This window comes from Panicum virgatum, chromosome 9N (assembly GCF_016808335.1).
Source record: "Panicum virgatum strain AP13 chromosome 9N, P.virgatum_v5, whole genome shotgun sequence".
NCBI classification, from domain to species: domain Eukaryota; kingdom Viridiplantae; phylum Streptophyta; class Magnoliopsida; order Poales; family Poaceae; genus Panicum; species Panicum virgatum.
The window spans coordinates 71,859,453-71,887,003 of NC_053153.1; the positions used below are offsets into that span (position 1 = coordinate 71,859,453).

General features: G+C 48.5%; 4 protein-coding genes across 8 annotated transcripts; 3 read left to right on the top strand and 1 right to left on the bottom strand.

Annotated features, from left to right (window-relative positions):
* The first annotated feature begins 430 nt into the window (after window positions 1–430).
* Window positions 431–1,844, top strand: LOC120692368. Of its 2 annotated transcripts, XM_039975640.1 has the most exons (3): window positions 431–870; window positions 955–1,022; window positions 1,111–1,844. In XM_039975640.1, the coding sequence occupies exons 1-3, from the start codon at window positions 494–496 to the stop codon at window positions 1,197–1,199; spliced, it is 534 nt and encodes a 177-aa protein (XP_039831574.1). In that variant the 5' UTR covers window positions 431–493; the 3' UTR covers window positions 1,200–1,844. The 2 variants fall into 2 exon arrangements, 1 of the variants encoding a protein (XP_039831574.1); XR_005682598.1 differs by lacking the exon at window positions 955–1,022.
* Window positions 1,845–6,575: 4,731 nt separating this feature from the next.
* On the bottom strand, window positions 6,576–10,639 carry LOC120691746 (probable 4-hydroxy-tetrahydrodipicolinate reductase 2, chloroplastic). Of its 4 annotated transcripts, none has more exons than XM_039974925.1 (8): window positions 10,211–10,639; window positions 8,873–9,110; window positions 8,407–8,540; window positions 8,247–8,321; window positions 7,865–7,966; window positions 7,176–7,285; window positions 6,940–7,027; window positions 6,576–6,843 (listed from the first exon to the last, which is right to left on the bottom strand). In XM_039974925.1, the coding sequence occupies exons 1-8, from the start codon at window positions 10,343–10,345 to the stop codon at window positions 6,775–6,777; spliced, it is 951 nt and encodes a 316-aa protein (XP_039830859.1). In that variant the 5' UTR covers window positions 10,346–10,639; the 3' UTR covers window positions 6,576–6,774. The 4 variants fall into 4 exon arrangements, with proteins under 4 accessions (XP_039830859.1, XP_039830857.1, XP_039830861.1 ...); XM_039974923.1 differs by having other exon boundaries at window positions 7,176–7,288; XM_039974927.1 differs by lacking the exon at window positions 6,940–7,027.
* Window positions 10,640–10,658: 19 nt separating this feature from the next.
* LOC120691747 (chaperone protein dnaJ 11, chloroplastic-like) lies at window positions 10,659–11,863 on the top strand. Its single transcript, XM_039974928.1, has one exon. The coding sequence runs from the start codon at window positions 10,799–10,801 to the stop codon at window positions 11,276–11,278; it is 480 nt and encodes a 159-aa protein (XP_039830862.1). The 5' UTR covers window positions 10,659–10,798; the 3' UTR covers window positions 11,279–11,863.
* An 11,706-nt stretch (window positions 11,864–23,569) lies between these two features.
* LOC120692460 lies at window positions 23,570–26,917 on the top strand. Its single transcript, XM_039975766.1, has 2 exons — window positions 23,570–26,113; window positions 26,727–26,917. Exon 1 carries the CDS (start codon window positions 23,997–23,999, stop codon window positions 25,938–25,940), a length of 1,944 nt encoding a protein of 647 aa, XP_039831700.1. The 5' UTR covers window positions 23,570–23,996; the 3' UTR covers window positions 25,941–26,113; window positions 26,727–26,917.
* Window positions 26,918–27,551: the final 634 nt, after the last annotated feature.

Here is a 27,551-nt window from a genome sequence, read left to right on the forward strand (position 1 = left end):
TGCCCAAACTAACCGCATGTGGCAAACAAATAAGAGTATTAGGATCTTTTCATGCTACCACTAATCTGTTTGAAAAAATCTTGAATTACACTTTTTATGGGACCGAGGGAGTAGTTAATATTACTGTTATTACAAACAACAAGCAATAATGTATGTATTAATCGCCGGCCATAGCAACACATATGTATATTTGCTACTTAGTAATATTATTATTATTGAGCCTCTTATTTTGATTTCGCCCCCGGCCACCCAAATCTCAGGACCGGGCCTGGGTACGAGCCAGGCTCAAAGGCATACCGTGTGTATGACCCAGCGAGCGGCAAGCTGCACATCACCCGTGATGCTGTCTTTGATGAAGCAAAGGGGTGGAACTGGGCGGAACCCGGCGACGGCGGCGTCCCTGACACGTTCACCGTCGAGTACACGGTGCGCGTAAGGAAGAAAATGGGGTGCGCCCCGGTCGCACTGTCGCTTCAGTGCGACCCCATCCGCGATGCCGTTGCGCTGCAATCTGACGGTGATGCACAACGGCTCAGCTCCCTCGGATCGGCTTCCGTGGGCACCCCATCTCGGCGTCCTCGGCTCGGCTTTCCTCCGACGTCGAGTGAGCGCGAGCCTCCGCTCCACTTCTTCTCCAATCGAAGCCTGGCGGCGGCGGAGAAGTCCACCCCCTCACGCGACTCGTCCCCACTCCGTGCCTCCCTCCCTCTCGTCGAGGTGCAGCCGCCTCGACCAGCCAGCAGCGGCGAGGGGCTGTGACGCTTCCATGCCGAAGATGGCATTCCAATCGTCTTCGCGTGACTCCTTCACTGGTGCCGCATACGCTGCCGTCGCAATCAACGATTCCCTCTCTCCTTTGCAACATCTGGGGTGAGGACTATTCACCCCTCTCACCCTTCCTTCTCCCTCTCGCTCTTGCATCCCCTCTGTTCCCACCTTTCACCAAACTATCAGGTTTATGCTCAGAAAACAAGTGTTTCTGCTATCATGTTTAAGCAGAGAAGACTACCTGCATCATTCTGGTGATTGTTTCTATTGTGCAATCATTTAATTTGTCTATCTTGCAACACATGGTTGATGGTGACTATTTGCATTTCTTCATATCTGCAGGTATACAAACTTCACCAATCAAAGAAATAATGCGATCAACGACATTGCAATCAGATTTCAAACAGATCACCCACAAACAGCTCCTCTAATATGAAGTAGAAGATTTAAGACTTCTTTGCCCTCTGTCTATGTGTTCATATGCCTAAGTTTCTGTTGAAAATGTTGCAACCTCTGGCTGCTGAAGATGGTAAAGCTCAATTACAAAATGGTGTGCAGTTTCTGTTGAAAATGTTGCAAAATCAATGATAGACAAAAGCAGCAATGAAACCTCTTGGGCCAGTCTAGATGATATTGGTGAAGATTTATTTTTCTTGTGCCAGCAGCTGTGAAGAGTGTAGATAGTTGGAGTGTCTTTTGGGATTTTGGGTTAACGGGAATACAAGGTTGTACTACTAGAGAAGACTGATGTGTATGGATGTTTTGAAATCTGCAGCGGAATGGATGTCTTAATAATCTGATTGTTGCCTGAAATGTATTGTGAACTATTGACTTGGATCCTTCCTAACGGCAGAGTGTATATATCCAGCAATGCAACAGAAATTTGTGGCCTAAAATATATGGTTTTATTGCAACAGAAATTATTCTCAACAATCTGTCAATAGTTACAGGCAAAGAAGGATCCGAGTCAATAATTTGTATAGAAATATGTTATATAGGATACACCATTTTGAACTTGTCATCCATTTGAGTGAACCATATTATCCATATCCCTTGCAATATTTTTTTGTCTTAAATTGAATCAGCCAAAACGGAAACCTGTCAATGTATACAAACTGAACAACAGCAATGTTCAAGAACTTTTGTATTTATTTGAGAATAATATCTCTTTTGTAATACATCCATACATTGTACAATTTGAGCCCTACACTATATACATCATGCAAACTTACTAAGCCACAATAGACTAAGCAACAACTGTCTCACTTCCTGATGGTGTTTCTATGGGTGCCCTGCTCTGATGTGATGTTGCATCAGAAATGCCTCCTGGTGTTGTGCTTCATGCATTAGGTCCCTTCTCAATAGACCAGCCAAAAGAGCATTCCCCGATGCTATGTGTGACTTGTCTGAAAATCTGAATTGCATCTGGGCAAGGCCAATAAGATCACTGAAACCATAGAAATGGATCAGGGTCCCTTGCACAAATGCATGAGCATCCAAACCGTTCTTCAGAATAACACTGACAGTACCAAGCACATGCCTTCAGAATAGCACCTCTGCAGCCATTTCCATCATCCCTGCCTTCACATATCCATTGAGCATTGAATTCCAAGTGACTGTGTTCCTATCCAGCATCCGATCGAACACAGCACGGGCACAACAAAGATCTGACACCACTGCATAGGCATGAACCAGGTTGGTGGCTACAATGACAAACTCATCCAGCCCCGGCGCAGAACAACCCCATGAGCCATTATTGCCACTGTCGTTGGTGCCCCATGGCGAACAAATGCCGTGACCACGCCGGCAAGGGTCACCTCATTGCATTGGGGACAACATCCTCAGCGAGCATGCAGCGGAACACGGCCACAGCGCGCCCAGCGTGTCCTGCCTAAGCAAGCGCAGTAACGAGATGGTGTCCCTGTGGCTATGTGGCATATCCTCGAGCAGGCGTGAGGGTAAGTGGCCGCTGGCGACATGGGGCCAGGCCATCGGGCGGGGAGGCGGCGCCGCCGAGCGGACTCGGCTGTGGTCGGCGGGGAGGGTGGCCCGGCGGGGAGGCAGAAGTGGTGGGTAACGGGAAGGGCGGCTAGGGCGTGTGGGAGCGGGGGACGCGGCGTCTCTGGCGATGGAGTTCTGCGGCGGCTCCGGCGATGGGATCCAAAAAAACAGGAGTGAAGAAAAGGAGGCGGAGCCGTACAAACAGGTTGAGCCGAGCCGGGCGCGTGAAGGAAAAGAGCCGAAGGAAGAGGTGAGCCGATTACTGTGCACTCCGTCGGATTGGAGCGGGACGGCATCGGGCCAGGGGGCGCACGAGAAGCTCCCTGCGCCCGGTGCGCATCCAATTTTTTTCCCCGCGTAACGACAGCGGGCGTCGAGCCTGAGGAGCCAGCATCTCCGGCTGCTTCACATGGCGGGGCACCAGACGTGGAGGAGCCTCACACTCCACCTAGTGGTGGCGACAAGACCGTCACGTTCGCCACGCTGCCATCGCATGTACCGCCCGAGATTGATCTGGATGCTGAAAGTGCGCCGCGGCGATACCACACCGTGGTGGACTGCATCAACACCTCTGAGCCGAGGGAGCTTGACTCGGACGAGCTCCTTCTGGTGGCCTCGGAGGAGCCCACCTCGTTCGAGCAGGCGAATGCGGACCCATCCTAGCGCGCATCAATGTAGGAGGAGCTGTCCTCCATCATCGACAACGGGACATGGCAAGTTGTCGACCTGTCGAGCAGCCACCGTCCTATCAGCCTCAAGTGGGTCTTCAAGCTCAAGAAGGACGCTTCCGGTGCCGTTGTGCGACACAAGGCACGCTTGGTGGCAAAAGGCTACGTCCAGCGCGCCGGCGTGGACTTCGACGAGGTGTTTGCGCCGGTGGCGCTACTGGACTCGCTGCGCGTGCTGCTCGTCGTGGCGGCTCACGAAGGCTGGGAGGTTCACCATCTTGACGTCAAATCGGCGTTCCTGAATGGCATTCTCGCAGAAGAGGTATATGTCGCCCAGCCCCCAGGCTTCTCCATCCCCGGGCGTGAACACCAGGTCTTGCGCCTCCACAAGGCGTTGTACGACCTCCATCAAGCCCCGCTGCATGGAACTCCAAGCTTGACGCCACGCTCGTGACGCTCGGGTTCGCCCGATGCACTGAAGAACATGGCGTGTACGTCCGCAGCGAGGGACAACATCGTCTTCTCCTCGGCGTGTACGTGGACGACCTCATCCTCACCGGCGCCAACTCCGACGAGCTGACACAGTTCAAGGAGGAGATGAAGCACAAGTTCAAGATGAGTGATCTAGGCCCGCTGAGCTACTACCTCGGCATTGAGGTTCAGCAGGGCTCTAGAAGAATCACCCTTGGCCAGGCTGCATACGCAGTAAAGCTGCTCGAGAAAGCGGGCCTGAGCAGCTGCAATTCGGTGCAAGCACCCATGGAGTCGCCTCTGAAGCTGACCAGGGAGAGCACCACCCCGGCCGTCGACACCACACTCTACCGCAGCATCGTTGGGAGCTTGCGGTACCTGGTGCACACACGTCCGGACATCTCCTTTGCGGTGGGCTATGTCAGCCGGTTCATGGAGCACCCTACGACTGAGCACAATGCGGCCGTGAAGCACATCCTGCAGTACATCTCCGGGACGCTGCACTACGGCTGCTACTATCGCAGAGGCCACACCGACATCGGAGTGATCGGCTACAGCGACGCAGACCTCGCCGGGGATCAAGATGATCGCAAGAGCACCTCTGGTGGCGTCTTCTTCCTCGGCTCTGCTCCTGTCTCGTGGCACTCCATCAAGCAACCTGTGGTGGCTCTTTCCTCATGCAAGGCACGCTCCTCATCGACAACCAGTCGGCGATCCAGCTTTGCAAGAATCCGGTCTTCCATGGCCGGAGTAAACACATCGAGACGCGCTTCCATTTCATCAGGGAGAACGTCGAGAGCGGGAAGGTCGCCGTCAGGCATGTCAAGACCGACGACCAGCTGGCAAACATCATGACAAAACCAATTGGGCGAGTGCGGTTCCAGCAACTTCGCCTGAAGATCGGCATCGTCAACATCAAGGAACATCTAGCTTAGGGGGGAATAATGTTAGATAAGCTAGCTGTAGATTTTCTTTTCCGTTATTCAGCTGTTGCATGGCGAGCTCATCATGCCGAGTCCCGCCCGGGTCATGCGCATGCTCGGGCTGCGACGTGGGGCGTGCGCCATGGCGTGGTCACCGCCAAGGCCGGGTTACGGGCAGCGTGGGATGGCACGTTCGCTTCCGATCAGTGCGTGATCACGACCAGTTGTAGGTAGTTTGTTTTCCTACTTATTTGCATATATACAACAGAAAACGCTGCAAGTCTTAGCGGCACCAAAAAAACCTCTTGTGTTCCACTGAGTTCGCGTGTGTTCTAGGCTCGCCGGAGAGCTCGCCGGCGCGGCCGCCCTCGAGTTCTAGCTGACATGCTTCGCGCAGCTCCACAGCGCGTCGAGCGCGCTGCCGTGTGCCCCGGGCAGGAGCAATCCAAGATCGTCGCGGCGCCGCCCGTCCACGACGGCGACGACAAAACGTTCGTCGGGCTCGGCGCGCGGCAAGGTGCGCAGCACGTCGCCCGAGTGCACTTCGGCGTTCGTTTGCTACCCTTTCCTCCACAAGCACAACCGTGTAGGGATCCACAAGCCTGTGGTTATCCCTCACGTGCCTGATCACGGCCACTCCCTGCCAGTGCCGCCTGTCACCAAGCCGCCGGTGGACGTGCCTGAGCACAAGCCTCCGTCGACGCCGGTGAACACGCCACCATCGACTCCGGTATACACGCCCCCGTCGACGCCGGCATCCGCCGGCGCAGCGGAATGCCGTCAGTGACTCGGAATTTTTTAATTTTTTTTAGATGATTATGAGCTTGATTTTTTTTCCCTGCGTGAGGTAGCGTTAATTTAGAGTGCGTGCTCTATCTATCGGAGATAATTAAATCTCTTGCGTAATTTTCTGTTAACTGCTTTCATTTATGTAGCTCTGGGTAAGAAAATGGAATGAACCATCATATTATATAGCCCTTGGGGTATGTTATTGTGTAACAAGAAACAACATTCATGCTTGGCGCTTCTAATGTTCTTGTGTTGATTTAATACACATTAAAAGTACATAACTTTCTTATGGGTGCCAAATAACAATCAATACATTGTTCTAATATCTAATTGAGAAAAAATTATGAGAGCCATATTATAAAGTGTAAATAATTTACATTCTTTTTATGGTCGTTTCAATTCATCATGTTGGCAATCTTATAAACGTATAACTTACTCAAAATTTTGATCTTGAAGGAGATGCACTGGATTGGCTTCACAACTTGAAATTATATCCTTGCTGTTGTGTTTGTAGTCAATGAACCGAAAGTTATTCCTGAAGCATGACCCCCCTTTTTGCAATGATGAGCTACGTTTTGACTTTCGTATGCCACTGCACTAATTCAAGCAATACCCCAACATTGCTTACTCTAAGGATGGGCAACCAAATCTTAGTTAAGGGAATCATACTTCACTCAAACTATGGTCATGCTTCAGGAATAACTTTCCGTTCACCGACTACAAACATAACAGCAAGGATAAAATTTCAAGTTGTGAAGCCAATCCAGTGCATCTCCTTCAAGATCAAACTTTTGAGTAAATTATACGTTTATAAAATTGCCAACATGATGAATTAAAATGACAATAAAAAGAATGTAAATTATTTACACTTTATAATATGGCTCTCATAAATTTTTCTCAATTAGATATTAGAACAATGTATTGATTGTTATTTGGCACCCATAAGAAAGTTATGTACTTTTAATGTGTATTTTTTTATTTCTAATGTATTTTTTCTTCAGTTTGATTGAAACTTGAACAACTTAGTACAGACTAACTGTTTACTTAGTTCTCACAAAGAAGCTCTATTAATAAAGTATCTAATACTTCCCCACAGACAACAACAAAAAAAACACTACGTTGCTTCAAGCTATTGAACAACTAATCAGTAAATTTTATCGCATGTATCCTTCTCGCAAGACATCCTCCATGTTGTATATTCTCTTAGAATCCTTTGATTGTACCTACATTAGACAAACCTGGATAAGGTACCAGTAGGCAGCAGTATCTGTAACGCAGTGCTACCATTTAAAAATAATCAATGCAACACATCAAACAACCTTCCTATGCAGAAATATTGCAGCATCAATAGTTCCTTCAGCATAGATTGAACGGCCACAAACATTGTGCTGGAACTCAAATGAAACACTGAAAGAGGAACCCAACAAAATCAACATGGATAAAAATATCAACCTACAAATTGGTCTGATGTATTAAAGAACCTACAAAAACATCCATGATTGAGTAGAATTCCTTTATTATCAGTACCACCATTTTTCAGGAGAATGGTCATTACCTATCATCCGAAGACGTGAGATGGTACAAATGGAATGCATGCCCTTCAATGTGCTCTTCAGGGACACCCACCATCTCAAGCTGCTGCTCAGGATCTCTAATCTTGACCATCTGCTAGCAAAGAAGGTAATAAGCAAAATCTAATAAATTTTCTATTTTGTTTTGAGGATAAAATGAGACAGAACAAGACAGGGGAAAAAAACATCAGTAAACCAAATCAAACAGTGTGCTCATCAAACAACTCTGAAAATGAAACCATGGATCCACATGTTGTTAAATGATGGAACTATTTTCATGGAAATTCACATATTTGTTTGGTCAGTTATGCACATAACATATACTGGTAGAGAGATCCTACTTATGTACTGACTTTCGACTGTAAGGAGACACCTTTTATTGGGTCAAATTATACAGTTCTTTCCGAAATTACTTATTCTATGACCTCATGCAAATAGAATCCTACCACGAATTTAGTTATTAGTTATAATTACTATTTCAATACATGAACTTTGAAAATGAATAGCCACGAGAGTTCATGAGAACAGCTACAAAAATTTACAAGGAAGACAACTTGATCCATGGAAATAGTGTGGTAGTTCTGCATTGACGTGTTTTCCAGAGCACAAACAGCTGTTTTTCTCATAACATGAATAATTTATATAAAATGTCAAGCATAAATATAAAGCATACCTTGTTCATATCATATGGCACACCTAATTTCTCAAAACAAGCAATCACATCTTTAGCTGTACCAGATGTGTCCTTCTTGCTAGCTTGATGCGATTCTAAAACCTGGAAAAAAGGAAACCCTGGCACTCAGAATTGCAGATATGTTAGATCACTTTTTTGTCACTAAAAACATCTTTAGCCTAATTGTCTAAAATAAGTTCATGCTAGAAAACTAATTGAAGCCAGCAGAGCAACTTAAATCACCAAGCATTTTTCCCCCAAGACATTCGACAAGCTTGACAGATGATACATTACTGGTCCAGTAGAAGTTTAAATCCTTAAACACAATGAACCATTATCTTAACCTTTGATTCCTACAGAAACATTCCAGGTAGAATTGCACCTCTAAATGATAACCCGAATAGGCTCCTGGAAACTGCTCGCCGAAGATTCTCATTAGAGCAACAAATGCAACCACCTGATCAAGAATGAAAGAAAATGATACAATAATGACAAACTAACGTGTTAACTTCTATTAAAATAGATAATTTTTTTTAATATACCTGTTTTCCCATCTGTGGAGATATTAGTGCATAGTTTTTTGAATCTTGCACTGACTTGTAGAGTAACTGCCGATTCCCACCAGTTGTGCCCATCACAAATGGCAAACCAAGCTTGCAATAGAGCTCCGCATTAGCTGCATAATGAAGAGCATTTTAACACAGGTCAAGGCTTTCAGCTAGAATGAACCCAATAAAAAATATGTTATTCTTATAATTGTTGTTATCCTGCCATGTAAGAACAGAAATATAATAATTAACAGAGACCTTACAAATTGAATGCACTTTGATTTGAACATAAAAGCAAAGAGATATCATATGAACACCAGCATGTTTAGCATGAACTAGAAAGAAGACTGAAGTGATATCTCAAACTGTGATATCATGATCTCATAATGTAAAGTGATGATAACTTATACTGAGAACTTTGTATAACATACTGAGAAAATAACAGGATTAAACTGTTTACAGTTCACAGAATCAGGTGCTGTGTAGTCCAGAACAATGACATCTGGGAATTCATCAGCGACAGATGAAAGAACATCTTCTCGTGCAGAAGGGCCATATATACGAATGTCTGTTTGTCCAACTTGTATTGTTCTTTTAACCTTCTCTCTACTGCTGAATGAAACGGGGACTAGATGAAGGCCCCTAAGAACAGCAGCCTCGGCAACAGATAGCCCCATGTTACCAGTGCAGCCATTCACCTACATAATTGAACAAATTGACAGACTAAGTACCAAAAAGATCAAGTCCCATCATACCAGCAACATAGAAAGAAGAATTCTGAACAGCTATTACTGTACAAAAATGCATCCACTGCATAAATAAAACATTGACATTGAGCATAGCAGTATTTAATGTGTGAACTGAGAAGTGCTGAAAAGTTTGGAAAATAAAATATAACTGTTACGATATGAGCTAAAATATTTTTGTTTCCCTTGTAAAGTATGAAGTTCTTTCATGAAAAACAGTAGGAACTACCTAAGTAAAGTACTAAACAAGTTGCCCACCTCTTAACATTTAAATAATTACACATGGGCATAGTTGATCAGCTAGGCTTATGTCTTTCTCGTTCCAAATCCTTTTCTCTAAGATCTTATCAAATTCTTATATAGTTCTGATCTTCCTGATGACCCAGACAAGTCACTATCAGCGCAAAGTATTTTTGAGCAGGATTTTTGTTGAGGAAAAGAAAATATGAAGACATTAGCGACTTTGCACTTGCTTTATGTGTTATAGAAGAAAACGCGATAGCTGAAGAAGCCTCCTTTGCAGCAAGGAGACCAAGCTTCATATGACCAAGTCTTTCACCTCAATATGTATCAGCTAACAAGAAACCTAGATTCTTGTTAAAAACATTTGAAAGAGTCGCCGAAAATCTGAAAGTGTAGTAACTCTTGATCAACCCAAGTTAAAAACATTTTTATATTAATAATGAGACATTGTTTCTCCAGAAAGGTAGTGTCGCTGACATTGTCGTCCTAGTAGATGTACAATCGCGGCTCATGGGCACATTTCTTCAGGCATTAGGTTGTAAGCAAAATTATCTTCTGAAGACCCCATGGATCAAAAGACACATCTGAATCCAAACCTAAAATTTTTTAACCCTCTGATTCCCACAAAAGGCAGCCCAAGCCACCGGCGAGGCCCAAGACGGCGAACCGGAACCGCGCTGCGGCATTACATCGAACACGTTGGTGCTAGGTGGAAACCATTATGTAGAATAACAGAGGCAGCATCTGCAGCGCATCGTTTCATCGGAACAGGTTAGCCGCACATCGGGAACGACCGGCGGAACGCGTACCAGGATCGGGAAGGAGACGCTCCCCGGCCCCGTGGCGCCGAGACAGTGCGGCGCGGCGGCTCCGCCCTGGCGGCCCCACCTCAGCCACTGTGAGGTGCGTGGGAACGTGGTGTGGGGTGGCCGCAGCGAGAGCATCTTCCTACTCCGGCGGCGGCGGGACGGGGTACCGGAGCGGGGATAGGGGGGACGAAATGGTTATCTCAAGTGGAACCGGGCCCAGCGGACAGGCATGGGAGTTGGGTTGGGAGCCCGTGATGAACATGCCCAGACGGGCTCCTGTACCCGCCGTATTTCGTGATCCGATCCGTCCATCGCCCGTGGTGGTGCGTACACCGAGGGTTGAGATCCCCTCCCTCGATCTCGGTTGCCTACGAAGTCAACTAGCACACCAGCCAATACGGGCAGCCCACAGAAATCGTTGACCAGCGGGCGCCCACAGCCCACGGCGAAGCGACGCGAGCCAAATAAAAGGGCTGGAGGAGCCTGCAGCGAATCCAACCCACCTCTCACAAAATCTCTCTCTCACACAAGGCTCGGCCAATCCCGATCCCTCCCTCCCCGTCCCGCCACTCCACCGCCAGCGCCAGCATGATCTCCCCGCGCCCCGCGATGTCGCCCAGCTTCCTCGCCTTCCGGCCGGGCTCCCCGGCCGCGTCCCCGCCACCCTCCCCGCGCCTCAACGGGCCGCCGCCCCTCTCCGCGTCCTTCTCCGCCTCCACGGCCGTCACCGCCCCGGACCACGCGGCGGCCGCCAGCTCCTCCTTCTACGACGTCCTCGGCCTCCGCCCGGGCGCCAGCCCGCGCGAGATCAAAACCGCGTACCGCCGCCTGGCGCTCGCCGTCCACCCGGACGCCGCCCCACACCCGGCCTCCTCCTCCGCCGAGGACTTCATCCGCGTCCACGCCGCCTACTCCACGCTCTCCGACCCCGACAAGCGCGCCGACTACGACCGCCGCCTCCTCCTCTCCGCCGGGCGCCGCCGCGCGCACCCGGCGGCGCTCGGCCGCTCGCCCTCCTTCCCGGCGCGCCGCTCCCGCCGCACCTGGGAGACCGACCAGTGCTGGTGACAGCGTAAAGATCTTCCGCACCTGCGGCTGTGGCGGCCCCTCGCTGTCCCCGTCGGGCCGCGGAACCTTCCCATTTGAATGGAGCCTTCCCAGAAGAATAGTGGTATAGCCTCGCGCGCCGTCGCCGGCGACATGTAAAAACGTATGGTGTGTGACGTCCCCCTTTTTGGATTGTGGATGTGTATGTGTGACTTTGGCCTGGTGTTGTGATAGGATCTAGGTCACCTTACCTTAATCTACGCTGGAGATAAGGCTGATGGCTGCAGCAACAATGCAATCCAGGTTTGAGAAGAAAGCGACTTGTTCTGTCTCGTTGCATACTACTCTTCTTCAGTTCTTCTTGGGTGTTTGTGCACGACTGGTCGTGGTGGGGGAAATGAGCAATCTGTCAGTGTCTCTGCATACTCTTCTCGCGTGGGCAGTGCAGACGTGTTGCGCAGCTTGTGGGCTCTGAATGCTTCCAATGGCACAATTGCTTGTTTTTTCCTCGAGGGAAAGGGTCGGGATCCATCTTCCAAAGTCGCCCCACGAGCGACGCAAATTGTATTAAACCCTGATCAAATATTCAGCAAAAATATTTGATTCCCTTGTTCGTTTGCGTCTCCATGTACAGAATTCCGCCGTTTCCGTCAGAGTTGCGTGCTTGATGTGTGCAGTTGTATAAGCTTTGGCGCCTTTGTTTGCACTCTGGTTTCTTTATACGACCAGCTGCCGCTGGCACGGACTAATCCGTTACCACTGCTGCTGATGCTGCAGCACAACAGCACAAGATCGGGCGAACATAGTTCATAGACGTTGTATTTACTATCAGCCAGCAGTTCAGCCGTCACCATCTCACCTCATTTTCGAATCAGAAGCACAAGAGGGCCGGTGGATCTTGGTTGTATGTATAGGTGGCCAAACGGGCGGCCCAGCCCGGCCCGGCACGGACCCATCTAAGCACGGCCCGTTTAGGCACGACCCGCTTAAGCACGAAAATATTAACGGGCCGTGCCGTGTCTGCCCATGGGCCGTGCCGTGCCTGCCCAGGCACGGCCCGAAATTGATTTAATTGGGCCGGGTCGGCCCGTTTGGCCCGGCAGCCCGGCGGCCCGAAAATGTTTAAATAGGGTTTGATAATGGATAACATAATATTTAAACGGGCCTATCGTGCTACCCATCGGGCCGATCAGGCCGCCCTTTTTCGGGCCGTGCCTGGACGCGTCCATGGGCTGACAGTGAGGCCCAGGCACGGCCCGGCTATCATGCCCGTGCCGCCCGGAGCCCAATAATAATCGGGCCCGGATCGTGCTCGAGTCAGACTAAATTGGGCCGGGTCTCGGACCCCATGGGCATCGGGCCAAACGGCCATCTATAGTTGTATGCGGTAGCCAACGGGTCCCGCGGAGGCACAAAGTATGCACCTATGATCCATCCATTAAAATTAATTAAAAAAAGGAATCCAATCCAGTACCAGCAAATATCAGATGCATCCTTTTCGGGCAAATATGGCCTATCCATAAATTGGCTGGTGACATATGATCGGGCAGATACTTTTTTTTCTATATGTGCTTGGCTCTTCGGTGATCTAGTGGTTACACTGCTATCCATCATGGATAATGGATTCATGCGCAGGTGAGACCTACCACGCGCTCAACTCTGTTTCACGCCAAGGCCGTGCTTGGCGCAAAGATGGATGTTTCCAAGAAGGGAAAATAAGGAGCGTTTCTCCTGGGTTCTGGTCGTCGCCCACTGGCATTCTTTCTATGAATCAAACTCTTTTTCTTTTTCAGCAATAATCAAATTCTCTCCTAGCCCTTAACCATGGAACCTTTATTCTCTCATTCTCTGGGAGGATTAAAAGAGTGATGTAGTGAGAGCTCGAGCAGGCAATCTTGTTTCGGCGACTACACGAGTGTGAACTGTGGGTGGATGCTGCGGTAGTGCTTCGCCTTTACTGCCGTCGTCGAATGGAGTGGCGCGGCCTCCTTGAAGACCCAATCCAACATTTTGTATGCTGAGTAGAGTTCAAGTGGAGGTGTGTGGCTATGTTAATATCCCAATCCAACCGGCCGGTGTCGTTGTTGTTGGTGGTGTGCCCAATCTAGACATTGTTTTTTCTTTTTAATATAAATCAGCAGCCCTCCTATCTGGTTCATTTCAAAAAAAAAATGTTGTTTCGTTTGTTTTTGTTTTTGTCTTTTTTTTTTTGGAACGGCAGACAATTGTTTTCATTTTGGGGCACAACTGATTTTTTGAAGGGAATGAGTGATAAACGATGATAAGCATATCACATCAACAAGGGGCCCATGTAGGCTAGCCCATCTGTTCTGAGGAAGCATCGAGGCGTCTTTTTTATTTTTGCATTTTTCAAAAAAAAATTTACAGAAATATATTTTTGGATTTAGGTTTTACAGATCTGTACCCCTACCGCCCAGCAGGGGGCGGCAGGTGGGCAGTAGGGACCTATATGTAAATAAAAATAAATTTTTTTTGCGCAGAGGTCCTTGGAGGGAGCCTGCCGCCAACTGGTGGGGCGGCAGGGGGCCTGCCGCCCGGCAGGGGGGCGGCAGGCTCCCTCCTCAAATATAAAACTCCAACCCTTCCCTCTGCGCCCTCATTTTCTGCCCACGAGATCCAGAGAGGGGAGAGGGAGAGAGGAGGGGTGAGGGAGGTAAAAAACCGGCGAAGCCCTGCAGGATTTTTTATCCGAACCGCAGGTAACCAATATTTCTCAACTATTATAGACTTGTTTCCAAAATAATCATGAATTAGAATAGATTTAGATTTTGGATAGTGAAATATAAAATAGTAAACTTAGTATGACAGTACCTTACTGTTATTGCAGCATAAGGCAATGTCTGCCTCCAATTCTGTTGGATTTTCATGGACCGAAGAAAAATCCAGTATATTTCTTGAGATCATGACACGTCTTGTAATCAGTAAGAAGTTGGATCCATTAGCGGATGGTACGATAGAGATGGTGTTGTCCAAATTAGTTGAGTTTAAATATTTGACATTGTTTCGAGGTATTACAATGTAAGATTTAAAGGAATACCTGCTAGAACGTAGGAAGATATACATGAGGATATGTGAACTAGCGAATCATCAATATGTTATTGGATTCTTACAAACTACTTGTAAGATATGGATGCGGCCAGAGGTGTATGAGATGCACATTAAGGTAACTCTTATTCAGTTCTAATCACGTCCGTTATTTGTAATACATATTTACGAAATAGTAAAATTATTGTGTAATTATATGCTAGGATTACCCCGAGGACACGGAGTTGATTAACAAATCGATACCAAATTTCAAAAAATTGGTATGTATCTTCGGTGGAGTTATGCCGCAAACTAGACGAAGGAGGTGGAAAAGATCTTCGGGTCATAGTTCTCGGCCTCCGCAAGAACACGTGACCGGAGGTTCGGCAAGTCGTGCTGCACCACCTCGAGCACCTAGTTGTGTTAACTGGAATGACGATATGGATGACTTCATGCCCCCCAAATCGTGGCCTCGAACACCTGATGTTCCTCCCCCTGTACATGAAAGTAGAACCATAAAAGAGAGAAAGGGAAAGTCAAGAGGTTCGTCAAGTCAAACTGCACCACCTCCAGCACCAAGTTCTGTTAACTGGGATCACGACTTAGATGATTTCATGCCCTCCAAACCATGGCATCCAAGAGATGATATTCCTCCCCCTGTGCGTGACTACCTAGATGATTTCATGAAATAATGTGTAACATATATTGTTCATCGGTCTAGATTGTGAAGCAAATTGTACTAAAATAATTTGGATTCTTCAGTATCATGGATGTGTACTCATTTAGCTATCTTCTATGTGTCACATTATGTGTCCAAGCATTTGGGGCTAGCCAATTTGATACAATAAACGATATATAAATATAACGTTAAACAAGATACCACATAAGATATTACATTCAAGGTTACGTTCATTACAACCAAATTCTATAGAAATACGCACTGCCAACTAGTTAAACAAGACATTTAGACATAGTACATACACAATATACTTAATTTCGTACACACAAATAAATGCACAACTAGATGCGGCGAATTCTTGTAGGTGGAGCCGATCCATCCGTCGGATTCCCGGAAGGTCCAGCCTCGGCAGCAGCATTGGGTACTGATAGCTGTGGGCACTTCTTGTAAGTGTGACCGTCCGCTCCACACAAGTTGCAATGTTTTTTCTTCTTTCCAGCCTCGGCCTCGTCCATTCCGTTCCGGATACGACGTGTCTGCCTTCGGCCTATGCCCCGCTTCGTAGCTGCATCAGGGATGAGAATTGGATGGAGATTTTTTTGAGTGAATGGGCCTAGACTACCAATGCCGTATATCTCATGACACCAAGTCTGTGCTGCGGCTTCTTTTGTGAAATATTGAGAAACATATGACGCAGCATTTAACCCAGATACAGAACAAGCCGCGATGACATGGGAGCATCGTAAGTGATGCACCTTTGGCTTCTGACATCGGCAGAACACCCTCCCGTCAATGGTTATCAAAACTACTTGAATTACCCTTTGTCTGCGGACACCCTGTCCGGTCCTGTCCCTGCATGATACCTCAAATCTTTGCTCCTTTGTGCCCATCGATATGACTGAGTGAAATCGAGCATTTTCAACTTTTTTCTCCATGTACTCATTGACCCTTCTGCAAAAATGCACTCCTGGATCATTAAGTAAGGGAGCGGCTGATGTGTATCGCTCCCGAAAATACCTTATGCATCCATACATGATGAACTCAACAATGCCAACAAGAGGAAATCCACGAACACGACGCATTCCCATATTGTAACATTCAGCATGGTTGGTCGTCTCGATCCCATAACGTCTCCCATCTATCATACAGAAGTGACCACTTCTCTTTAGGTGCACCATCAATCCACTGTGAAAATGGTTTAGCATGTCCAACTAATGAATCTGTAGAACGTCTCCTGCTGGATGATGAGGTCTGGCTCTTAAGCAATTCAGCACTCATGTCATCAATTATAACCCACAAAGCATCAAACTTTCTCTGCTGATTCTGAGTGCACAATCGCTTGAACAAATTCATCAGATCCTTATTCTTGAACCGCTCATAAAAGTTAGCAGCCATATGCCTCACACACCACCTATTGACAACATCTGGCCATATAGGAGGTGAAAATTGACTACCTTCTTGGAGCTGCCTTATAGCTGCAAGTAGACCTGCATGCCTATCACTGATAAGGCAAACATTAGGCCTTCCAGCAACAACGTGAATCTTCAGACGTTCAAGAAACCAGTACCAGCTTTCTGTGTTCTCATTCTCAACAAAGGCAAAGGCGATGGGAATTATCTGCTTGTTGTAATCAATTCCGATTGCCGTCAATATTGTTCCCTTATATTTCCCTGTCAGGAAAGTGCCGTCAATACACAGAACAGGAAGACAGTAAATGAATGCCCTCACACATGCTCCAATGCAGAAGAAAGCTCGCAGCAGAATGCTTGGCCCCCCTGACAAGCACGGTACACTGTATGTATCAAAAGCACTTCCAGGATTTCTTTGCACAATTACTTCAAGCATACGAGGTAGGTTGTCATATGATGCTTCATAAGTGCCAAACCTCATCTCAAATACTTTTTGTTTAGCCCGCCAAGCGTTTGCATAGCTGATCACATACTGGAAATTCTGTTCAATGTCCCTAATTATCAATGCAGGCTCATAATCCATTTTGTCAAGAATCACCCCATACATCTTCTTAGCCACGAAAGTTGATGTGATATTACGATGATGTCCCACTACACCTGTCATTCTACAAGTATGTGGTGTAACAATTGAACATTCCCAGTGTGTCTTGAACTTTCCCTTGTATGCATGCACTCGTCATGTACAGTCTCTATCTACACACCTCACCTCGTATTCTTTGCTGCTAGACTTCAGTACTCTGAATTTCTTCCTCAGAGATACAGCCCAGAGCTTCACAGCATCCTTCACATCCTCAATGGTACGATACTTTAAACCTTGTATGACCTCATTCACTCTGTATTCAAACTCCGGACATCTAATATCTTGTACCACTGGATTACCAAAACCCTCTTTACGCCATTCACCTAGCACTGGGAAGCGCTCATCGTCCTCATCGTCCGATGAGTCCCCACATTGCTCTATTATTTGTGCATCTTGGTCTTCTTTCTCCATATCCTCCACAATTCCAGGTATCCGCTCGCCTTCATCTGCTAAACCTTGTGGTTCTGGTTCTGGTTCTGGAGCTTGCACGTTCTCTTCTTCTTTATCCTCTTCCATCTCTTCATTGCAGTCAGATGTTGTGTGTGTTGACCCTTCACCTAAATCACCGGTCTTCTGGTGATTCTGAATTACCATTGCGAGAGGCCACCCACTTTCAAGAGCTGCGTGCATGTAATGTTGCCATTCTTCCATACTATTTATATGCGTCAACTCCCAGAAATCCCCATTAGCTTCCCAGGAAGTCAAGGTAAGAACCGTAAGCAAATGAGTCTTTGAATTCACATTGAACATCTTGTGAAGACATTTCCGTATGGACTCAAAACTCCTCTCTAGGGGTTTGTCTACACTGCACTGTCTTCTTTCCAATGCTGATAGATTTACTCCATAGGAATCATGAGTAATTCTATAAAAGTCACCGTAATGAACTTGAAATGCCACTTTGCTCGACATATCTGGAAGTGCAAAGACTTCATTTTAATTAATCTAATATCTACAAATATACTATGCCTTCAATTATAACCACTAATCCGAACCCTAAGTGCTTACAACAATAAAAAATACTAATCATAAAATTAAATATAATAAAAATCTGGAATGACAAAGTTGAGAAATATTGGTTACCTGTGGTTCGGATCAAAAATCCTGCAGGGCTTCGCCGGTTTTTTTACCTCCCTCACCCCTCCTCTCCCCCTCTCCCCTCTCTAGATCTTGTGGGCAGAAAATGAGGGCGCAGAGGGAAGGGTTGGAGTTTTATATTTGAGGAGGGAGCCTGCCGCCCCCTGCCGGGCGGCAGGCCCCCTGCCGCCCCACCAGTTGGCGGCAGGGGGACTGCCGCCCGGCAGGCTCCCTCCAAGGACCTCTGCGCAAAAAATTTTTATTTTTATTTACATATAGGTCCCTACCGCCCACCTGCCGGGCGGTAGTCCCCCTGCCGGGCGGTAGGGGTACAGATCTGTAAAACGTAAATCCAAAAATATATTTCTGTAATTTTTTTTTTTTGAAAAATGCAAAAATAAAAAAGGCTCAAGCATCGAGTTCCTGCGGACATTTGGCCCAACTGCAGCTCATTTTCGTGGTTACATGGGTGGGCTAGAAGAAGGTGCGCAGCTTAATAGGCCGCGCGGCCTTGCTGCTGCTTCCGCGTCTTTTTTATTTTTATATTTTTTAAAATCATTTTTTACAGAAATATATTTTCGATTTTATAATTTACAGTTTTGTATCCCTACCGCCTGGCTGCGGGGCGGCAGGGTACCTGCCGCCAACTGGCGGGGCGGTAGGGACCTGAATGTAAATAAAAATTATTTTTAATCACATTTTGACCTCTGGGGGAGCCTGCCGCCCCCCTGCCGGGCGGCAGGGTACCTACCGCCAACTGGCGGGGCGGTAGGCCAGGCAAAAAATTATTTTCTTTTTAGTTTCCAGAACAGTGAACTTCTAAATTCAATTAAAAATTATAGAAAAATCAAAAAAATGCAAACTAAATTTTAATAGGTTTCTTAAATCAATATCTACAGAGAAAAAATACTCATGCATGTGAAATGTCAATTTTGCCCCTCTAAAATTTTAGGTTGTGTTTAATCTAGTTTATTTTTTATCTATTGTTCTGTTTGTCTAAAAATCTTGAAAATTTTGTGGTAGCCTAATTTTTGCATGTGTATTTTACTGGAAAATTTTCAGGTGCATAGCCTAGGTGCATGTTTGTGGATCTATTATTCTACTGCTAAATGATGGAAATCCAACAATAATAGATCCACAAATATTCACCTAGGCTATGCACCTGAAAATTTTCCAGTGGAATACACATGAAAATATTAGGCTATCACAAAATTTTCAGGATTTTTAGACAAACAGAACAACAGATACAAAATAAACTAGATTAAACACGACCTAAAATTTTAGCATTGGCAAAATTGACATTTCACATGCATGAGTATTTTTTCTCAGTAGATCTTGATTTAATAAACCTAAAAAAATTTAGTTTGTATTTTTTTGATTTTTTTATAATTTTTAATTGAATTTAGAAGTTCACTGTTCTGGAAACTAAAAAGAAAATAATTTTTTGCCTGGCCTACCGCCCCGCCAGTTGGCGGTAGGTACCCTGCCGCCCGGCAGGGGGGCGGCAGGCTCCTCCAGGGGTCAAAATGCGATTAAAAATAAATTTTATTTACATTCAGGTCCCTACCGCCCCGCCAGTTGGCGGCAGGTACCCTGCCGCCCCGCAGCCGGGCGGTAGGGGTACAAAACTGTAAATTATGAAACCGAAAATATATTTCTGTAAAAAAATGATTTTAAAAAATATAAAAATAAAAAAGCGTCGCTGCTTCCGGCTTCCGGCTCGCCGGGCCAGAACTTCCGCAAACGAAAATATCCCCGAAACACCGTGCCTGCTGCCTTGTGAGCAGGCGGCGTCAGCTTCCCCCTCCGCTCATTTTGGCGGTGCGAGTGCGACCGGTGTGAGCCGGTGCCGGTGACCGCGAAACTTGTTGACACAACGGCGCAGGACGGACGGGCAGGAGGCTGGAGGCGTCGCGTCGTCACGGGCCCCGATCGCGCGAGCCCCTGGCCTCCTCCCCTGATCTAGCAGGACCAAAAGCGGCATCGGCATCTGGCAGTGTGGCACCCGTCCACCCGTGCGGGTCCTGCCGGCCAGGTGCCTGTAAAGTAGTGGGCGAGGAAAATTCCCTGGGGCCTGGACGGGCGCCACCCCCAGCTGGGCGACGGCGGCCTTTCTGCCTGTCACAGCTCACGGAGATCGTCGTGATCGAGAGAGAGCCCTTCGCCCCCCGGGATCGCAACCAGCCAACCATTGTTAACTCTCCTGTCAGGTGGCAGCGTGGCCCGACCGGAAAAGTTCAGTCTGTCGCCGCGTGATCTCCTGGCCCGCCGCGTGAATCTTGTCGTCCTCGTTTATTTTCTGCCACTGTGCAGCATTTTTGTGCGTCGTCCGCTGCAGTTCGCGTTCATTTGCTGCCAGGTGAAGCGTGAATCGCATCCGTGGATCGGTGATCCGACAGACAGCACGTACCATACAGAAGCCATTAGCCCATTAGTTTGGACATGGTTGTTGAGCGAATTGAACGAACAGATCGAGCACGCACCTGATTGCTGGAGCGCAGCCGGTAGCCTCTTGAGGGAGGATTTTGTTTCGACGAGGCCATTATTTGGATCTGGATTGCATTATTCCTTCAAACGGACTTGTCAAACAGTTTATTAGCAAATGGGCCGCGATTAGCGTCTACTCAGTTTTGTTTAGGCGCCGCTGGTATATTATTATTGTACTGTTCGCGGGCAAGCAAAGATTTCGCTTCCATGGTTGTTGCGGGATTATTGTCTCTCTAAATTCTAGAATAAGGCCCGGGATCGAGATGTAGGATTTTTCGCCGCATAGGCTCCTGCCACGTATTGCATGGGCAATCAGGCAGCAAATGCTTGGGAGAATATTTGGTGCCGGTACTGTAGATCGTCTGCAATCACCTCAGTCCTCAGCAAGCGTGCGTTCATCATTGCGTATCATTTAGCTACCCCCCATAAATGGTAATCTAGGACTGGTAGACGTGTTTCGTTGATGCATCCTTTTTACGGCCTGTTTGGACCATGCCATACACAAAGGCTGTGGATTGTTGAAACATGAACCGTTAAATGGTGGATTGTAAAAGTTGTGAGGTATTTGGATGTTACTTAGATTGTGGAGAGTGGTTGTCTCACAGGTAAATTAGAGCTATCATGACTCATGAGCTGAGATGTTAGGGTCGCAAGAAGCTGAACTGTAATAGTTGTATTCAGCTTGTACTGTTGAATCCGAACACCTCAAGAACATCGTCTAGCCGAGCGCGGAAAAAAAGTTCTAGAACATGGGGTTAGTATTGTTTAGTAGCTGTCGACCTCGGTTGGTGCTGAGTTAGTTTGACCCAAATGCAATTTGATTGGCCTGCAAAACATCATACTAGTTTATGCTCTTGCCCGCGATGAGCCGTAGTACGCCCTGTGTGCTACCGGGTCCTATTGATAGGGACGGCCCTGAAAAACCAAGGAGATAGGTACGGCCCTGTAAAACCAAGGAGATGGAGATTTATGTCTACAACGTTTTGTTTAGGTCTTGTTTAGTTCGTGAAATTTTTTGGCTTTTGGTACTATAGTATTTTCATTGTTATTTGACAATTAATATTTAATTATGAATTAATTAGACTTAAAAAATTCGTCTCGTCGCTTACGGTTAAACTATGTAATTAATTATTTTTTAATTGTGTTTAATACTGCATGCATGTTTTCGATGATTCAATATGGTGGATACTGTATAAAATTTTTTAGGAATTAAATATGGCCTTACTTGCTGCAACACACGTACTAATCAGATCGACCTCGATTTCTACAGCCCACGTATTTTGTCCATGTCACATCCCATGAGACTTTTTTTTTATCAATGACCCTTGAGACCTTGACCCTTGGGAAAGAGGTCGGCTCGCTGGGGGCGATTTGGCCAGTAGCGCTGGAGCCTGGAGGTGCCACCGTGCCAGTCAGCACCTGCCTTGGGATTACTCTCGTTGCTGTCCACCGATGGGAACGTTGCGCCAAAGGGCGTGGTGGGAACTAACCGTTGGACCGAGTTAATCAATCGCGTCTTGTTTGGACTGACAGGACACACTCGTGTTATGTTATGACCGATAGCTGCGTGGTGAAGACAAATCGAAGAGGGGTCCGTCTCATGACATGGATTGACCAGGGGCGGTAAATGGTCCAATATTTTAAACTAGAAAATCTAAAGGCCGGATTTTAAAAGGATTAGACTCTAATTTTATATAATTTTGAACTAAAAAATTTAAAAATTTTGTTGGGCTGTGAAAATGTCATTAGGGGTCATGGCCCATTACCACCCCTAGTGACAGAGCCCATGCAGGAAGGAATTCAGACCCGGCGAACAGAAACCAAGGGTAACAAAGGCCACTAATGCCATGGCCCATTACCACCCCTATTGACAAGAGCCAATGCAGGAAGGAATTCGGACCCGGCGAACACAAACCAAGGGTAATTACTCATCACAGCCTGACCGGAATACTGCACAAACCACACTGGTAGCAGTCGTAGCAGCGCATCGCGACAGTTCCAGCTCGCAGTTTTCGCGAGGATTACAACGTCGAGAGAGGGAAACGAAGTGGAAGTAGGCAGCGAGAACCGTTGCCCGGCGCCCCGGCGAGTGCACGTACACGAGCCGAAGCTGCGGAGCACACACCACCGATCTGAACAGCTGAACGCAGCGGCGGGCGGCGCAACGACCACCGGCGGCGCGCGGCCGCGGTATGCCGGTACCCGGTATGGCGGTATCTTCCATTGTCCCTCTTAGGGATGAAAACGGTCGGGAAAACTCCTTAACCGTTCCCGCAACTGTATTTTTTGGTCGGGAACGGAAACAGGAACGGAAAAATCGGACGGGAAAACTAAATCGGTATTACGGGATATCGGGAACGGAATCAATCGGTCGGGAGCATGCCGATTACGATCGGGAATCGATAACTCAAAACGGGAAAATACATACAACCCCTTCAAACATTTAACTCGATAAAATAATTACAACTATGCATAAATAACATGGAAACAAGACTCGTATAACTAGGAAACACAGGTAAAGTGAATCACGAATTCACAATTCACGTTGTAACACATACAAACAACAATTCACATTTCTAACACAAGTAACACAACCGACTACGACAAATACGGGAATTCCTGCGGGAATTTTCCCGTCTGAAAACGGGAACCGTGAAAACGGTCGGGAAAACACCCCAACCGTTCCCGTTCGTTTTGTTTTCCCATTTTCCTATTTTTTCCACAGAAACAGTTTACGGTCGGTTTAAATAGTAAACGGTGCCGGTCGGGACGGGATTTTCCCGTCCCATTTTCAACCCTAGTCCCTCTACGCAGAAGGCCAGTAAAGGCACCGTGAGGGCCCGGCGGCAGGCCGCCAGCCAGCCAGGCCGGGGAGGCCCGCCGCGACCGGTCCACCAACCCGGCGGTCTCACGACTTGACTTGCTGGCTGCTAAAACCCGCCCTCCCCAGCTCGCTCCTGCTGTCCTGCAGCCCTGCTCCTCAAGTCTTCCTCATCCCGTGCTGTCCAAGGGACGAAACCGGAGACGGCAACGCCCACAGGCCACAGCCGCGCGCCGCACCAGAGCCAAGCGAGCAGCTTAGGAACCCACGCGCCGGCGCCGCCGCCCTGCCCTTCTCGCCCCGCTAGGCGTGCGGCGGTTCGTCAGTGGCGGGATTTTTCTTCCATTTCCCCCGGCCGCCGTCTTGGGCGTATATCCCGGCTTCTCGGCGGCGTGCCTCCAGCAACCCAAGAAGTAGGAAGCAGCCCCCCGAGTTAAGCCTAATTCGTGGGGGAACGAGGCATCGGGGCATTCCGATTGCCACGCCGCCCGCCCCGCTCCGCCCAAATCTGCCTGCATCCTCGCCGGCGCACACAGCTTCGTGCGATCGCCTTCTGATCTCTCGTCCCGCGTCGTGCGGGGAGGATGGGGGAAGGGGCGAAGGCGATGCTGGCGAAGCCGATCCAGCTCGCGGACCAGGTGGCGCAGCAGGCGGGGTACCAGTGCCTCCGGACGGACTGCACGGAGCTGCGGGCCCGCGCCAAGCGCCTCGCCGACCTCCTGCGGCAGGCGGCGCGGGCCGACCTGTACGAGCGCCCGGCCGCGCGCGTCATGGCCGACACGGAGCGGGCGCTCGCCAAGGCCGCGGGCATGGCCACGCGCTGCTTCCACAGCCACTCCCGCCTCCGCCGCTTCTTCACGCTCAACCCGGTGTCGGGCCTCCCGCGCACCATCGCCATGCTCGACACCGCGCTCGAGGACATCGACTGGCTCATTCGCATCTCGTCGCCGCAGGCCGACGACGACGGCGACCTCCGGGGCCTCCCGAACATCGCGCAGAACGAGCCCGTGCTCGCCCTGATCTGGGACAACATCGCGCGGCTCCACACCGGCGGGCTCGCCGCGCGGGCCGACGCCGCCGCCACGCTCGCCTCCCTCGCCCGCGACAACCCCCACTACGCCAAGTACATCATCGAGGAGGACGGCGTCCCGCCCCTCGTCAAGCTGCTCAAGGAAGGCACCGACGACGGCCAGGAGGCCGCCGCCACGGCTCTCGGCCTTCTCTGCCGCGACGAGGAGAGCGTCGAGAAGCTTCTCCACACCCGGGTCTGCTCCGTCTTCGCCGCCGCGCTCAAGGAGCCGCCGATGCGCGTGCAGGCCGCGGTCGCGGACGCCATCGCGTCGCTCGCGCAGCACAGCCACAAATGCCAGGAGCTGTTCGCGCAGAACTACGCCGTCCGGCACCTCGTCAGCCACCTCGCCGCCGGAACCATCCAGGAGCACAGCAAGTACTCTGTCGGAGGGTACGGCTCAAGGAGCACCCCTACCGCGGCGGCGGCCATGTCGTCGCTTGACAGGCTCCACTCCGTTGTGCTTGCCAAATCGCGCAGCGTCCGACAAGGCGGGCCTGGTTCCTCCACAAACGAGCCGCCGAACCCGTCGGAAGCTTCGAATGGCCAGCACCAGCGAGGACGATCGAACCAGATGCAATCGGTGGTGAAATCCGCGATAGCTGCCAAGACGACGACAAACGTAGTCGCGCCTCCACCTGGTAGGCCTCAGCTCAATTCCAACGGTTCGAGCGGTCGCGGATCACGCGAGGCCGAGGACCCGGCCACCAAGGCGCACATGAAGGCCATGGCGGCGAAGGCTTTGTGGATGCTTGCGCGCGGCCATGTCGGAGTCTGCACCAGCATTACGGAGTCGCGCGCGCTCCTCTGCTTCGCCAGGATCCTCGAGAACGGCGATGGCGGCGCGGGCACGCATCTGCAGTTCTACTCGGTCATGGCGATCATGGAGATCACCCGTGTCGCCGAGCACAACCTCGCGCTGCGGCAGTCCGCGTTCAAGCCCAGCTCCCCGGCTGCCAAAGCCGTCGTCGAGCAGCTCCTCCGCATCGTGCGCAAGGGAGACGACGACCACCTGCTGCGGCCGTGCGTCACTGCCCTGGGCTGCCTGTCCCGCACGTTCACCGCTAGCGAGGCCCGCGTGATCGGCCCGCTGGTGCAGCTGCTCGACGACCGCGAGATTCCGGTCATGAAGGAGGCCGTGGTCGCGCTCACCAAGTTCGCCTGCACCGAGAACCACCTCCACGTGAACCACTGCAAGGCCATCGTGGACGCCGGCGGGACGCGGCACCTCGTCCAGCTCGTGTACCTCGGAGACCACCTGCAGGTCGAGGCGCTCATACTGCTCTGCTACATTGCGCTGCACGTCCCGGAGAGCGAAGAGCTCGCGCAGGCCGGGGTGCTCACCGTGCTCCTGTGGGCGTCGAAGCAGGCACACATGGCGCAGGACCTGCGTGTTGAGGCCCTGCTGCCGAACGCCAAGGCTCGGTTGGATCTCTTCCAGTCCAGGGCATCCAGGTGATGATTGCAGCAATCACCGGAGGACACGATCAGTACATTACAGAATCAGTACTATTCTTGGTTAGTTTCAAGTTCCTATTGTTAGAGTGTTCCTATCGCGGTTCTTCTTTGTCTCAAGAAAATGTTGATTGCATTCAAGGTCCTAAGGAATTCATGTTGATCATTTCTGTACGTGTAAAGTCAGGCCCGTATCTAAGCACGTGCGGGCCGTGCGACCGCACAGGCCCCCGAATTTGAAGGGCCCCCGAAATATTAGATATATATTAGATATAGTCATGTAAATACTTTAATTTAGTTAATTATTGATCTAATTTGTAGCAAAATATGGCCCAAATTGCTCCTAAAAGATAAATCATTGTAGGCGTATCACTTATCACTTCCTTTTACATGGGTGCTACTCGGGGTCAGGTGTGTGATCTCGAGTGGACCTATCACAGCACCACAACCTCTCCAGGATTCCATATTTTGAACCTAAAATCGGCCTAATAAACCAGGGCCCTCAATGCTTTGTTGCTAAAACAAACTTTTTTGGAAAAAAAAATTGTTGCTCAAACAATAACAATTGTTCCAGCAATAAAAGAAATTATTCCGGAACAAAAAAATAGTTATTAGACCTTTTGTGATGATTTAACTATCAGTCACACGTGTGACTTCTAATATTTGTGCTTTCACACAGCACATCGTGCTTGCCGGCTACTATCGCTTGGTATTCGCGATCCTGTACTAGACCACTAGGGCTCAGTCCATTGTTTCGCATAGGGCCCTCGAATTTACCGGTACGGCCCTGGTAAAGTCGAAATGAAAATAAAAGTTCTGTACTACATCCAATTGGTTGTCCGTTAGGTAGCAGTAGCAATACTGGCAGGTTGACTTGACGCACCCTGAGTCGTTTTTTTTTCTTGTTTTGTGTATCGATGTAGTCGAATTTAAGTAGATCATTTAGGACACATAATACTACAGCATAGCACGTACACTCTATCATGTTTATTGTTTTCAGAAAAAAATGTTTTGTGGTCAGAATTAATTTCTGATTGATGATTATGTCCTTTTGGGATAGCAAAATATAACTTCAGTACGTATTTTTAAACACATGTTTGTGAGCTTGTTCTTCCAGATAAATTTACAATGGTACTTGTCGGCTTAGTTGAAATCTTAAGAGAATCGAGGCCGATCAAAATCTTGCAATAGAAGGCCCCGGACCAGTTAGCTCATTTAGTTCGTTTGACCGGGTTAGTGGGGTACATTAGTCAGAGTTTGGCACACATCTAAAGAATGAACACCTGGTGCCGGTGGGTACAATGTTTCTTTATGGGCAAGTGCTCAACCTACCCTTCAGCAGGATAGTATTTGTCTACAAACTTGTCCGCCAATGAGGATCTTGCGGCGTATGCAAAATGTATTATATTGGGCTATTGTCTATCATTGCTCTTCTCAGAATAGTGCTACTTTTGACCTCCGGAATTTTGACTTTAAGCGGCTGAAAACGATGAGTTCCTACGGTGATATTGCAGGTAAGTTTCTCGATATTGATTTCGTCCTTTTTTAGTTGCGCTGTGTAAAATTTTTAAAAGGACATCTTTCTACATTTGAAATATTAAACATAGACTAATCA

Coding starts and splice junctions, on each gene's coding strand:
- LOC120691746 (XM_039974923.1), bottom strand. CDS start 10,345: ATGCTCTCGCTGCGGCCACCCCACACCACGTTCCCACGCACCTCACAG. Junction 8,322..8,406: donor CTCCACAGATGGGAAAACAG/GTATATTAAAAA, acceptor ATTCTTGATCAG/GTGGTTGCATTTGTTGCTCT. Junction 7,967..8,246: donor ATTCGGGTTATCATTTAGAG/GTGCAATTCTAC, acceptor CCTTTTTTCCAG/GTTTTAGAATCGCATCAAGC.
- LOC120691747 (XM_039974928.1), top strand. CDS start 10,799: ATGATCTCCCCGCGCCCCGCGATGTCGCCCAGCTTCCTCGCCTTCCGG.
- LOC120692368 (XM_039975640.1), top strand. CDS start 494: ATGCCGTTGCGCTGCAATCTGACGGTGATGCACAACGGCTCAGCTCCC. Junction 871..954: donor TCTCCTTTGCAACATCTGGG/GTGAGGACTATT, acceptor CCAAACTATCAG/GTTTATGCTCAGAAAACAAG. Junction 1,023..1,110: donor AGACTACCTGCATCATTCTG/GTGATTGTTTCT, acceptor TCATATCTGCAG/GTATACAAACTTCACCAATC.
- LOC120692460 (XM_039975766.1), top strand. CDS start 23,997: ATGGGGGAAGGGGCGAAGGCGATGCTGGCGAAGCCGATCCAGCTCGCG.